The sequence below is a fragment of the Ricinus communis genome, chromosome 7 (assembly GCF_019578655.1).
Source record: "Ricinus communis isolate WT05 ecotype wild-type chromosome 7, ASM1957865v1, whole genome shotgun sequence".
Lineage (NCBI taxonomy): Eukaryota > Viridiplantae > Streptophyta > Magnoliopsida > Malpighiales > Euphorbiaceae > Ricinus > Ricinus communis.
The window spans coordinates 8,721,737-8,735,682 of NC_063262.1; the positions used below are offsets into that span (position 1 = coordinate 8,721,737).

Here is a 13,946-nt window from a genome sequence, read left to right on the forward strand (position 1 = left end):
AAAGTTAGTTAGGATAAGAAATGTCAGTAAGGGCGGAAGAATGAAACAAGGATGTTGAGTGAAGGATAGAAGGAATATGCAGAGAATTTGTGTAACCACCATCCTGAAATAATGCAACAGCTTAGCTCATTAGAAGCTTCTCAAAATTTAGCAGCTTAGCAGGCTCTCAATGCAACTCTTTTTTTTAACAGAGGTAGAATTTTGATTACATAAAAGATCCTTATAAAATTAAACAATCATATAGCCACTGAAGTGAGCTGATGGATTTGGTAATAAAGAACTTATCAAAAAGGGCTAGTTTGGCTATAGTATCAGCCACCTAGTTACAATGCATCAGCACATGATTGAAAAGAAAATCTGTACTATTTGAACACAAGTTAGCTATATCTTCTATAATAACCATTATAAACAAGAAAGGAGGTGCCATGAATTATGTTAATAACTCATTTTGCATCCCCCTTAAAAATAACATGAGACCACCCTTTCTCCTTAGCCATAACAACTGCTAGTCGAATGTCTAACCCTCGAGCACATATGCATTCACGATATTAGGAATTAAGGTGGAATGGAACCAAAAAGGCCTTCTTTTATCATTCTAAGCAACAAGGCCAATAGCACATCTGCCAATGCTAGCATTAATTGTAGTATGAACATTAATTTTAATAAAGCAATGTGGGAGAGGGTGTCCGACATGATGCTCTTGCTGAGGGGAAAAGGAACTAGTGGAAGGAGAGGGGGGACTGGATAAGCTATAAGGTTGCAAAGCAATTTCAAAGTCAACCACATATTGATGAGCTCGCATTCGCACCTCCTCTAATGACCAATATTGCTTCTTAAAGACCACGATGTTTCCGCATTTCCAAATTCTTCAAAAGGTTGCCATAAAATATCGTACCATCCTATTATTCGATAATTGACTAGGAATATTATCTATAAATTGAAGCCAAGAATCTTGTAATACCGAAATTTTTATTTAATAATAGTAATATTAATAATAATTAATAAATTAATTTTTATTTAAATTAATTTTAGCTTTATATTTTTATTCAGTTTAATTGGAATGATTTAAATGTAATTTTGAATTTTAATATTTGACAAATAAATGAGTTATTTCTATACCCAATTAGTTTGATTTTTAAGGAGTTAATTAAGTAAATTAATTGAAAAATAAATTATATTTTTGGTTATTCAAATTTTTTCCAAATGTATATATATATATATATAAATAAAATTATATATTAGAGAATTATGGAAGAATTTGTAAAGAATATTTTTATAAAAGAATTTTTTAGGAGAAATTGGTATTTTAATTAGCTAGTGGTATTAAATTTTAAGTTAGAAAATATTTAGCAAATTGATTATTTAATTTAATTGTGTGTTAGGACTAAATTGGAAATTTATTTTGGGATGAGAATTAAAAGTATAATTTTATTATTATGGGGTTTTAATGAAAATTTGTATATTTGGTATTTTTATAAATAAAGATGTCGGCCAGGAGTATTTATGTAATTATATATTTTTAATAATTTTAAATTTGGTCCAAATTAATTAGTTAGGAGCTTAATTGAAAGGTTAAAGAAAAGTTTAGGGGTTAATTGAAAATTTATTTGAACGAAATTGTTGTAATTAAAACAGTTGAGGGACCAAATGGTAAGGAAGAAACGTTTGGGGGCCAAAAGTCTATATGGAAGGAAAGAAAGAAGAAAAGAAATCGGGGAAGAAGGGAAAGGGAGAGAGAGAGAGAGATCGTGTCCGGCTGGCGGCTCGACATGGCGTGGGAGCAAGGAAGCAACCGGTGATTTGGTGGCGATCGACTCCCCTAAGTCTTGGCTTTGTTTTGGCGGCGGCGGCATCGACTATGGTGGCCGGAAATGGAAGTTCGCGGTGGAGAGAGAAAATAGGGGCAGTCGGCATTTTTAGATTTTTCCGTGAGCTCCGTGAGCTCATCCCGACTCTCCTCGGCCTTAAGCCAGAATGGCACCGGTTTCGTGGGCGATCGAATTACAAATCAACGGTCGAAATCGTCCGTAAATCTCTCCGGATAATCGGGGGTCGGATCAGAAAATCGGAAGTAGAGATCGTCATCAGTGCATCGTTTCGAGTTCGATGGTGTATTCGGATCGTCGATCGGACTCCGACAGCTAGAGGCGAATCGATCGTGCGATCAAGTATCTCGGTAATTCTCTAACCCGTTGATTTTAAAATTCTTTGATAAAGTTATATGTTTATTGAATTGTGTTGAATATTAGAAAATATTGTGTGTTAAAATATTTGTTGTCGGAATGCCTGCCTTGGGTTGTATTTTTGTATTGTGTGACGGAGTCGAGAAAATTAGTGAAGTCATGGGAACACGACTCCTATTGTATTGAATTGTTGAATATTTGTAGTATTTTTTTGGCAGGTCCTCGACCCGTTTTACAGGGGGTAAACGTCTGTGTTTTAGGGGAGGTTCTGCCGGATTTTCGGTAGAATTATTCCGAGTCGAGATTCTTAGACAATCAGTCCTAGGAATCTAGACCTAGGATTAATAGTCAATTGTTTTAGCGTTTTGAGGAATTGTTTTCCGTGATTAGATAATCCGTCTGTTCGGCTCGCTCCAATCGAGGCACAGGAACAAATCTAGGAGGTCACCAAAGCTGTGAGTTAAAGTCATATATCTACTTACGTGTGTCATGCATAGATTTTTTATTTGCTATCGTAGTTATTTTATTGCAAGTTCAAATTATTCATTTAATTATTATTTTTTTGTATCATGCTTTTGATTACTATTCATTTATATATCATTTCCTTTATCATTGATTTTATTATTGCATGATGACACGGGATGAGACGACAGTAGAATATATTAGTTTGATGAGTGTACCAGTGTACATCCGAGAGGGATGGAATAGGGTAAATAGGTAAATTTAAAAAGGAAGGTTTAGGATTTACCCTGGTCGAGCATCGCTCTCTAGGCTTAGTAGAATGTGGTTGCCGAAGTAAAGGTCTCTGGTCGAGCATTGCTCTCTGGGCGCCGGCTTATTTGGATACCTAAGTGACCAGACTGGAGGTAAGGTCCCTAGTCAAGCTTCGCTCTCTGGGTGCCAGTCTTATTGGAATAAGAGAGCCGAAAGGCTAAGGCTGATAGTGAATATTAAGTGACCGGACTGGAGTTAAGGACGCTGGTCGAGTTTTGCTCTTTGGGCGTCAGTCCTATTGGAATGAGATTAGTCGGGATGTTAGAGTTGAGATTAATTGAAATGTCAGTATGGAGATTGATCGAGATGTTTGTGTTGGGATTAGGGTTCTACTGGAGTACTCTGTTCTGTAGCGTGTGAAAATTATTTTATTTAATTTAAGCATGGCATTACACGTTTATTTTTACATGATTTATGTTTATTTCAAATTAAATAAATGTATGATCGAAGTATATGCAACTGTTTTTTGATATATGATTTTAACTTACTCTCGAGACTGACAGTCTCAATTTTATTATTTTTCAGATCCGTGACTGCTAGTCTTTCCGTTACTCTTATCTAGTAACCCGACTCCTTCATCATCGGGTGATGTATTTGATTTGGTATGTAAATTTATAAATTCTTAGATTCTCCGCAGTAGAAATTATAGATATATCAGTTGAAATTTTCTGTAGTTTCGGGTCTCGTCTAATTCTTCTGGCAAACCGAATTAATTGTATAAATTTAATGGTTACGAAATTATGGGATCAATAATATTAAATAAGATGAAATTTATTTAAGTCAGTGAGTATCATGCTTACTACGGAATTCGGTGGCCTCATGCCTACTCATTCTCTAGTGCCGGTCACGGGCTTACAGATGGGGTCGTGACAAATCTCTTATAACAAGGATCATTTTTGTCCATTCTAATAACACATATAATAAACCATTCAAGTTCAAACTGACAAAGCATGTGTTAGAAAATGATGGAATCATGCTTTTCCTTTTAAACAACGTATAAAAAAGGCACTGATAGATTCATTTCAAAGAAATAGAAAGTGAAAAAGGCATAGCTCAACTAAATTAAACATGAAGATGTGTTAAAAAAATCAGTTGTACAAACAACCTAAACTTTAAAATAATATGTATAGACATGTATAAGAGTGACAGCCCCAAGTATATTGATAAAATATTTATGAGTATCAAAAGTACTGTCATCATCGATACCAGTTACTTGGCTTTTTTGCATTGCTTAAGCTAATCATACTATTTGCACACCACTTGTGCATCAATCACAATATCAGTGTATATTTCAGTTTGTAATTATCGAGTATAAAACTCCAACTTTGACACCCACTTTAAATAGGAATCACCTTTACTAGAGAATAAAAGATGGTGAAGGGCAGGATCTAAGTGATGGGCTGTTTATTAAATTTTTAATCACACGTGTTGCACAAAGAGTATTATTAGTTTCATGCATCTGTTGCAAGATATTCATAAAATCGTAGCTAAGTTAAGACAGGATCCAAGTGATGGGTTGTTTATCAAATTTTTAATCACACGTGTTGCACAAAGAGTATTATTAATTTCATGCATCTGTTGGAAAATATTTATAAAATCGTAGCTAAGTTAAGATAGGATCCAAGCTCAGCATTGCAGCACTAATCTCAACCAAGCGAAAGAGACACAATCAATGTATGACCTAAATGTTCTTATAGGAGGCATAATTGTCTCAAGAACCGTCCCTCTAGAATTTGAATCCAGATCTTTATAGCTTTATAAAACCAACAGTAGCAGTGGTTTATAAAATATAGAAGGCCAAATACATATTTATGTTTCTGAATTTAATCAGTTTTAACACTCTAATTTTCAATTTAACTTAATAAATATCTAAACTTGTTTTTGATAATATTTTAATATTTTTAGTATTTAAATATTATTAAAAAAATAAAATTTATGTATATATTATATTAAATTGAAAATTAAATGTGATTAAATATTTAAAAAATAAAAACTTAAGATATATATTAAATTAAATATTAATTGATATAAATTTAAAGGTATGAATATGTATTTAGCTAATATATAGAATCCCAATTCTGGAGATTTAGTTATGTATAATTCAGTCAAATTCTACTAATATTTAAAAAATTTGACTATGATTTATTTCGCCAAAGTATACTAAAACTGAAAGGGCCGGAAGCCATGTACAGGTACTCGATCTGTGTTTAACACATCAACCTTTTCTTCTTGATTTTTTCTCACTGAAGAGTAGCCAATATTCCCGACTGAAAGATGAGCTCAGCGGATTTGCCACAGAAGGAGGCAAACTTGCTGAAAGGCCACGAAGGCGCAGTATTAGCTGCAAGATTCAATGGAGATGGCAATTATTGCCTGAGCTGTGGCAAAGACCGAACTATTCGTCTTTGGAATCCCCACCGTGGCATCCACATCAAGACATACAAATCTCACGGCCGCGAAGTCCGCGATGTCCATGTCACTTCGTATGCACCCCTCTCTCTCTCTCCTTAAAAATTTATTCAAAGTTTTTTTTTTTGTATTAATGGAATAAAAACCAAACATTTCAGAGACAACTCAAAGTTGATTTCTTGTGGTGGTGACCGTCAAATCTTTTACTGGGATGTAGCAACTGGTCGTGTTATCCGAAAATTCCGAGGTCATGATAGTGAGGTACCATCAATTGATAATTTAATATGCCTTTTTCATCTTATTTATTAATTAGTAACAGCTTTGCTTATTGCCATTTATTTTTGTTTTTTGAATAGGTGAATGCTGTTAAGTTTAATGACTATTCGTCCGTTGTAGTATCAGCTGGGTATGATCAGTCCTTGCGCGCATGGGACTGTAGGTCTCACAGTACTGAGCCCATTCAGGTTTTTTTCCCCCTTTTTTGTTACTTTTCTTTTTTAAATGTGCTATTTCAGATGCCTGTGAATTTTTCACTACTGATTTATGTTATTGCATTTTGATTGATATGTTTACAGATTATTGATACATTTCAAGATAGTGTTATGTCTGTTTGTTTAACAAAAACTGAAATGATTGGTGGAAGTGTTGATGGTACTGTTAGAACATTTGACATTCGTATTGGTAGGTATGTAGCTCATCACATTTTATTAAATTTTAATAGATTATAATTTTCAAGTTTTAACTGGGTGGCTAGAGAGTGGGTTATTATTGTGTTTTCTTGTTTTTACAGTGTGATAACCATGCTTACTGCATCTCTTATGGCTTTCTCTTTTTGTTTTGAATTATCACGTAGAGAAATAGTTGATGACTTTGGGCAGCCTGTCAACTGCATCTCCATGTCAAATGACGGCAACTGTATATTAGCAAGTTGTCTAGATTCTACATTGCGCCTTTTGGACAGGTTAGTTCATTTGCTGGTGGAATGTTTTATGAATCAGAATCTTCAGGCTTTGTACCAATATATACCAGTTATTTATGCCAGATCAACCGGTGAACTCTTACAAGAATATAAAGGCCATAGATGTAAGGTTAGCTCGCTGATGCTTCATTTGGATTTGATATTTGATATGGTGCCTTTTGTTTTTATCTACTTCGGAAAGTCATTTTGGGATCATAATATTTGTTCAAAATTCAAAGTTCGCAGGTGGTTAGATAATTTCTTTTGGCCTATAAAATTTTTCATTCTCCATTATCCGTGATTTATCTCCTTTTCTGGTTCTGAATCAGTCATTCAAATTGGATTGCTGCCTTACCAACACAGATGCTCATGTGGCTGGCGGATCTGAGGATGGGTACATTTATTTTTGGGATCTCGTGGATGCAAATGTGGTGTCAAGTTTCCGTGCCCATTCCTCAGTGGTAAATGTATTTTTGTTTGCTTAGTTATTATATATTTGTTTTACTGCTTCAATTGTAAGTTACTGCTGATCATCACAATTTTCCAGAACTGAGTTTTATTCTCAAATACATTTAGTATATTTTATATTCTATTTCTTTTTCTTACGCTCGGCATGCCTCTTCAGTTCTCGCCATAGTAAAGTGTTCCCATTATATTGTTGTGGCCAAGATGTTTGACAAATTGATGTTGAGACTATCAAGAATCTTAATATGCAACTTATTTGTAGTTAATAGTGATGTCTGAGTCTGACTTCATGACAGCTTCTATCAGTTTTTCACTGGTTCAATCCTGAATTTACTTCCATAGTTTCAATTTACTATTGGATTCCGGAAACAATGAGGAAGAGTTTCCGAATCTTGGACTTCTAATGTTTTACTGATGACCTTTTAGTGCTCATGTTACCCTAGATGCAGAATTTATTTTGTCAGTAGAAAGGGATGTACACTTTAGCATATTAAAAAGTATCTTATTTGGTTTTCCCTTACATTCTGCGTGGGGATAGCTATTCTCAATGGTATTGACTAAGTTAGCTAGTCTGCTAACATGGATATACCAAGTCATTTGATGAACACAAACCTGATGAAAATCTACTTTATACTGGGTGGCTGAAGTTCTTATCTTATCCACAATGGGATTTTGTAACTGTAGTGCTGTCCACAAGAAAATTCTAAGTAGCACATGGCTGCTAGAAATATCTTAGTCTTTCTGAACTGGTTTATTATGTTTTGGGTGTGTGGGTGCATGTACTTAAAGTGAAACTCATAATAGTGGAGATGGCAAATTGGAAACTCATGTACTTCCATGCATTGTAGCTTCGATTTTGTAAATCAGCAAGACTTTTGCTACTGTCATATAGAGCATGTTGTGTTTCGCTCTTGATTATCATACTACAGGAAGGCAATGCTATATTCTTGATTGCAGGTTAATAAATTGACCATCCGATGAATTTCATGATAATTAGTCTTCTTTTATGGGTGTTTTTGTTAGGTAACAAGTGTGAGTTACCACCCGAAGGAAAACTGCATGATAAGCGCTTCTGTTGATGGCACAATTCGGGTATGGAAGACTTGAGAACAAAAGAAAACAAAGGTTTCTTCGTGACAAAAGCAAACAAGCTTTTCTTGATGTCAGCTTGTGGTTACAGACGAAACTCTCAAAGGGTCGGTCCATTCCAGGCCACCACCTGTAACTCTATTCACATGCTGCTGTATCTGTTCTTAGCGATGAGAAAACATTCCAGGTAAACTTTGTCTATAGTCAATGTGGGTTCAGTTCTATTGCTTTTCACATTTTTATGCTCTTTTGAGATTTTTCACAAGTACATGTAAATTTCACCAAACATATTGCAAGATTTTACTTTTTCTAATTCACAGAACCAGAGTTTCCTTTATTAATCTTTAGGAGTTTAGAGTTATTGAAAATTTTATTTCTAAAACGAAGGGAACAGAACATATGTGGTTGCTTTATGTGATCTCCATTTACTGACATTTGTTAACTTGAGATAAATGAGGAGGATTGAATAGATTTCTGGTGTGCTTGGGGTTTGCTATTGGGTGTTGAAAAAGCAATTTTGAATTTTTTGATTTTATTTTTTATAGATTGTTTTTCTCAAACCTCCTTTTGAAAAAATCGTCAATTACCTGCTTTTTGCAAAAGCAAAAATAACTTTTAAAACTCAAAAAATAAAATTAAAATGGAAAAACATTTCTCCAGAACTCAATGTCAAACAACCCTTTCACAAGTAAAGAATATCGAATAGATATTATGTGCATCTTATAAATAAAATATATGAATTCTGAATTGATATTAAATATACTTTTCTTTTTCTTATTAATTAGGGTTTGTTCTTCTCCGAATATAACTATGAGAATTTAGTTTTAGATGCATGAAAGTAATGTGAAGAGTAGGATTGAAACAATCTGAACAGTTCAAGAGTAGGGGGTGAAACAATCCAAATAGTTGAAGTTTGGAGTCTGTTTAAAAAGTATAATAATTTGAACTTGATTATAATAATCTAAACTTGATTTTATTTTTAAGCTTGTTCAAAATCCGAGCCTAGTTTGATAAAAACAAATGCTCGGTTCAGTATGATCATTCGTTTGGTATAAATTATATACATTTTTAAGATACGAGTCTTTCTAAAATAAATTTTATTTATTGATAATAAAATTAAAGTCAAATATTTTTCTGTCTTTTGTTTATAAATCTATAATAATAATTTTTAAAATTTTTAATTAAGAAATTTATTTATTTTCAAGAAAGTAAGACATTATTATTTAGTTTTTTAGACTTATTAGTTATTACTCTTTGTGTTTCTTTTACAATTGGTTCAATATAATAAAATTTATTTATTTTATTTATTCTTATTTTAAAAAAAGGTTTAAAGAAGTCTAATATTCTAAGCAATTCGAGCTTATTCGAATATGGCTCGTTTTTAAGCTCATTTAGTCTCGTTTAAAATATTTCAAATTCAAGCCAATTCTAATCACTTATGTAATTTCATTGAGCGGATGTTAATCTCTTAATGAAGAGCCTCTTTAACATTGTATCTAATTAAAATGAATTTTATATAATACTTTATGGAATTCATTCTTAAATTTTAAATTTATTTATTTTGTTGAAATAAATGTTTGTCTATTTAAATTCACTCTGTTTATGGATTTTCTGTCTTCCTTCTTCCTTTCTCTAATGAATGTTAGATATTTCAACAATGTTCACTTCCTTTAAAGTAAATTTTATAATTATCATTTAATGTACCAAATATAAAAATTTATTTCCACATGAATCTTATTTAGAACTCATCATTTAGAAATGAAACAACCCAATCTAAATGATGACATGCAAGCCCATTCACAAATACCTTCACTACTCTGAAAAAGGTCATCTTATTATGGAAGCATAAGGCATTGATCCAAATTGTAATTCAGTGGTGGCAAAATAAGGCATTTGATTCAAATCTTCAGATTCAGTGGGTTGCACCATTTCCAGCTTTTATCTATCACTCATATGTCACGGAGAAGTGAACCACAAATGTAAAAGAGTATTTTTAAGATAAAAATTATGAAGTCTAAGTTGATTCGTTCATCGGCTTGGGTATCCGTCCGGCTCGTCTAAATCCGTTCGAAAATTTTCAAATTAGAACACATTTTTCATTTTAGGCTCGTCTAAACTTGAGTTTGCAAAAGGCCGAATATTTATGGGTGGACTTGGAAATATTATTTTTTTTAGATTTGCTAATAAATTCGGTCCGGAAAATTATAAAATAAAATGCCTTAGATTTTTAGATGGCCCGAACTGATAAAAAGATTTGAGCTGCATAGTCGGACCAGACTCGAGTCCAAACTTTAAACCCGGCCCAAATCTAGCCTGGCCCGACGTTTGAAGAGGTTTAAACTTAAATAATAGCTCTAAAAGATTTTCTTCTCAAAAGAAATGCACCCATATTGGTGTTTTGTTAAGGAAAAAAACAATACTTGCCAAGTTTATATTAAATGGTTGGAAGAATAAATTTTTTCTTTTTTTTTTTTAAGAAAGTTTTCTTTTTTTTAATCTAAATTAAAGAGAAAGGGACTGAAAGTTAAGATATTAATGGAGTTGGAGATATGTAGATACCACTAAACTTAGTTTATTTTTGTAGATTTTAATTTAGACTATAATTAATGTATTTTCTGTTATTATAACTTAAGCTTAGTTGTTTAAAGGATTTACGTTTATAAAGAAGGTTCAATTGCTATTTGAGATGCATTTAATGCTAATTTTACGAGATTAGGGTGATAAAATTTCAAATCTTTCCTAATCATGTTTATAAATGTTCTAAATCATTGAAAACTCAATTAAATATATGTAATTCAAAATTTATTTTTACTAGTCATGTACTAGCATGTTGCAGACTTTACTCTAATGTATAAGAAAATAAATTAAATTTTTTAAAAGGCTAATTGCAAAAATAATCATAACATTTGGTATTTTTTTTATTTTAGCAATTTCAACAAGAATAAATTTTGCAATTTGAAGTATCAGTTAAAAATTTTGATGTAATTTTGCTAACGTAGACACTAAGTCAAGAATTTCACCTTTGATCAATTGCAAATAAAATCACAAAATATTTTATTTAATTTTTTGATTTTGACAAATTGATAAATAAAATTTAATTATTTAATTATTTAAGATATAATTCAATTAAAATGTAAATAATAAATCTCATTACAATAAAAAAGAATAAAAATTAAAATATTTAGTAATTAAGATAAAATTTAATTGCAATGAGAAACCATATATTTAATTAATTACCATTGGAATTAGAGGTCTCAATTTAAGACCTCTCTCTACTTATCGTGTGTTTTATTTTTCATAGAGTTAATAGACAAAGTGTGAGAGTCCCTAGGAACTCACCTAAAAAGAATCTCTTACCCTACTAACACTAATAACCAATATATATTTACCATATTTTTGAAGAAAGTTAAAACATAATTATAAAAAATATATATTAATATCTTATGCAGAAAAAAATATAAATTTTAAATTATGATAAGCAATTAAGTATTTCCGATTATTATAAAATCATAGATTATAAATCATAAAATTTTATTTTAAAGCTTACTATGCTTTATAATCTTACAATTAATTAATATTAATATTAAATATAGATTGAATACATATAATAACCATTCAAATAAGATTTAATTAATAATATGTCATGTAGGACGATAGGACATTGTTAATTATTAATTCATATATTTATATATTTATATAAACTAATATTAAGAACTATTTCTAATTAAAATATCTTATTAGTTAACATGCTACTTGTACAATTAGAATTATTATTTAATTAAATGAGTAATATATTAGTTAGGGCATCAATATAATAATTCAGAAAATATAAAAAGTTACTTATAAGCATAATATTTATATGTCAAATAAATATATATATATCAAAATAAATTTGAACAGAAACAATCAGCAAGTTTCTGATGTGCAGGATCCTCTTACGAGGCAAGCACAGAGCATACGCTTGATGATGGGGAAAGAAGAAGAAGATAAATAAAGAAGATAAACTTTGAATGCTTTATTGATAATAACAGGCTTTGAACATAAACATATAAACAACTTTAAAAGCTTTAAACAAACATACAACTTTGTAAAACTTTGAAACAAGAAGAATATAGACTTACAAGAGGAGTTACAAGATTTCTTTCTCTCTCACTCACTCTTTTCACTCTAATTTCTTCTGTGAGAATTAGACTCAGGAAGAGCTTTCTTTCTTTCTCTCTTCTATGTTTTACTGAATTCTAAATTCTGAGGGATAAAGAAGGAGGACTCCTCTATATATAGAGGTCTTGGAGCTTTGGATACTTGTCACGGGCTTTGGATGCTTTGCTTAGTGGAGAAGAAATGATTCCACTTGTCTTTGGAGTCTTGTGGAGATGCTTCACATGCTTTGGAGTCTTTTGATAATGCCAACCGTCTTTTGAGAAAGTTGTCGGCCATGCTTTGAAGGAATCTTTTGCTTTTTCTTTTTCTTTTTCTTTTGTCTTTTGTCTTTTTCTTTTCTTTTCTTTTCTTTTTCTTATTCTTTTTTCTTTTCTTTTTCTTTTTTCTTTTCTGGGCTTTAGTGTGGGCTTTTTGGCCCAACACAAATAACCTTGGGCTACCATTTCTGGTTTTTAACCCATGGGCTTTTAAAGAAGGAGAAAATATTTATGGATACCGGAAGAGGATGATGATGAGGCTTTGGATTTGCCTTTAGAAGAAGCTGTCTCAGACAACTGTTTTATAAGTTGTAGGAAATCTTCTTCGGTTTGGGCTGCGGCAAGCTTTGGAAGGAGAAAAGACTTCTGTGCCAAGAACGTTGTTTGTTCTTTAGGAGGAGGCAAGAAGCTATGTTTGGTCAAGAAGTTTTGAACGGCTTTTAGGGACAGTTTGTCTTGGTGGTTGAATTTATCCCACCATTTTACTTTGAATCGACGGATAAGTGTAATCTCACCATCCGGGCAGTTGAAGTGAAAGTACCATACACATACCCGAGGGTAAAAAGAAATTTGAGCAGAAGAGAAGGGAAAATGCTTTTCCATGAAATTTGGTTTGTAATTTGTTTTGAATAGGTTGAACAGGGGTAAGACTTCGGGAATAAGAGTCTCAGGGGCATTACCGTAGTAATTCCACCACTGTTTAAACCAGTAAGTTATTTTGGAGGTTTGGATATTGGTGTCAAGTAGAATAGCCGGGAGTGGCTTCTTCCTTCATTTTGGATAAGAAAGGTATTGAACCGGGCTTCGGTAATCCCAATAGGAGAAAGATGTGTTAAGATTTGAAGGGTAGGTTCTTTTTAGAGAAGTAGGGAAGGAACGAAGAGAGTGTAAATCCATACCCCAATCAGACGGGTGAAGGATTCTTTGGATTGTGCATGTTGAATATGCAGGGTCTTTATGGGCTTTGTCTTTTTGAAATGCTTGAATTTGGCTGAACCAGTAACCTCAAGGGATTGGTAATAAGCCCGAGGCTTTGAAATATTCCAGGGTTTAAAAAACCAACTGGAGGGAAAATCTTTGAAACCAGTTTTGAGGGGCTTTCTGTGCAGAATCCTTCCTCAATGGTTAAAACATTTTGAAAAATAGGTTTTTCCAAATACTCATTTGATTTAAAACGTTTTGATTGCGTCAAAACAATCTCCGAGAGTTTGGCTTTGAAAGACTATTTGAGTTTTGAGATAGATTTGAAGGGAAAATCTCTATCTCGGTATTTTGAAAAGGGATAGATAATATACCTTTACCCTTTGTGGAGGAAGATGACGACTTTGGAGTTGCTTCTAGCTTTGGAATAATTTGCTTTGTAGATGGTTGTGATTGAACCATTTGTCTTTGTATTCTTCTACTCTTTGAATGAATTCGGTCTTCACGGGCAAGCCATTCCTGAATTTGTTTGGCTTGATCGGCTTTGAAGGGATCCATTTGTTGTTGAACTGGATCCGGTTGATTAATTTCTTCTTGGATTATCTCACTCCAAGTCCCGATGGGCTTTGAAGTTGAAGGGAGAACTTCCTTCACTGGGCTTTTGATTTGGGGCTTTGGAAGTGGCCGTGGACTTTTCTTCTTTGGATTTTGACTTTCTTGGCATTTTGT

At 32.5% G+C, this 13,946-nt stretch overlaps 1 protein-coding gene and 1 long non-coding RNA gene across 4 annotated transcripts; both read left to right on the top strand.

Annotated features, from left to right (window-relative positions):
- Window positions 1–1,997: 1,997 nt before the first annotated feature.
- Window positions 1,998–3,736, top strand: LOC125370666. Its single transcript, XR_007216707.1, has 3 exons — window positions 1,998–2,176; window positions 2,574–2,638; window positions 3,483–3,736. It is a non-coding gene; the product is annotated as an uncharacterized LOC125370666 (long non-coding RNA).
- A 1,307-nt stretch (window positions 3,737–5,043) lies between these two features.
- Window positions 5,044–8,219, top strand: LOC8268003 (WD repeat domain-containing protein 83). 3 transcript variants are annotated; one of them, XM_048377490.1, is made up of 8 exons: window positions 5,044–5,440; window positions 5,525–5,627; window positions 5,723–5,830; window positions 5,942–6,051; window positions 6,220–6,327; window positions 6,409–6,570; window positions 6,654–6,785; window positions 7,813–8,219. In XM_048377490.1, the coding sequence occupies exons 1-8, from the start codon at window positions 5,232–5,234 to the stop codon at window positions 7,814–7,816; spliced, it is 936 nt and encodes a 311-aa protein (XP_048233447.1). In that variant the 5' UTR covers window positions 5,044–5,231; the 3' UTR covers window positions 7,817–8,219. The 3 variants fall into 3 exon arrangements, with proteins under 3 accessions (XP_048233447.1, XP_048233448.1, XP_015581415.2); XM_048377491.1 differs by having other exon boundaries at window positions 5,047–5,440; window positions 6,409–6,454; window positions 6,688–6,785; XM_015725929.3 differs by having other exon boundaries at window positions 5,050–5,440; window positions 6,409–6,454.
- Window positions 8,220–13,946: the final 5,727 nt, after the last annotated feature.

Excerpts from the sequence above, each read along its gene's own strand:
- LOC8268003 (XM_048377490.1), top strand. The coding sequence starts at position 5,232 with ATGAGCTCAGCGGATTTGCCACAGAAGGAGGCAAACTTGCTGAAAGGC. Across the intron at positions 6,052-6,219 it reads TTTGACATTCGTATTGGTAG|AGAAATAGTTGATGACTTTG; the intron begins GTATGTAGCTCA and ends ATTATCACGTAG. Across the intron at positions 6,571-6,653 it reads TCAAAATTCAAAGTTCGCAG|TCATTCAAATTGGATTGCTG; the intron begins GTGGTTAGATAA and ends GTTCTGAATCAG.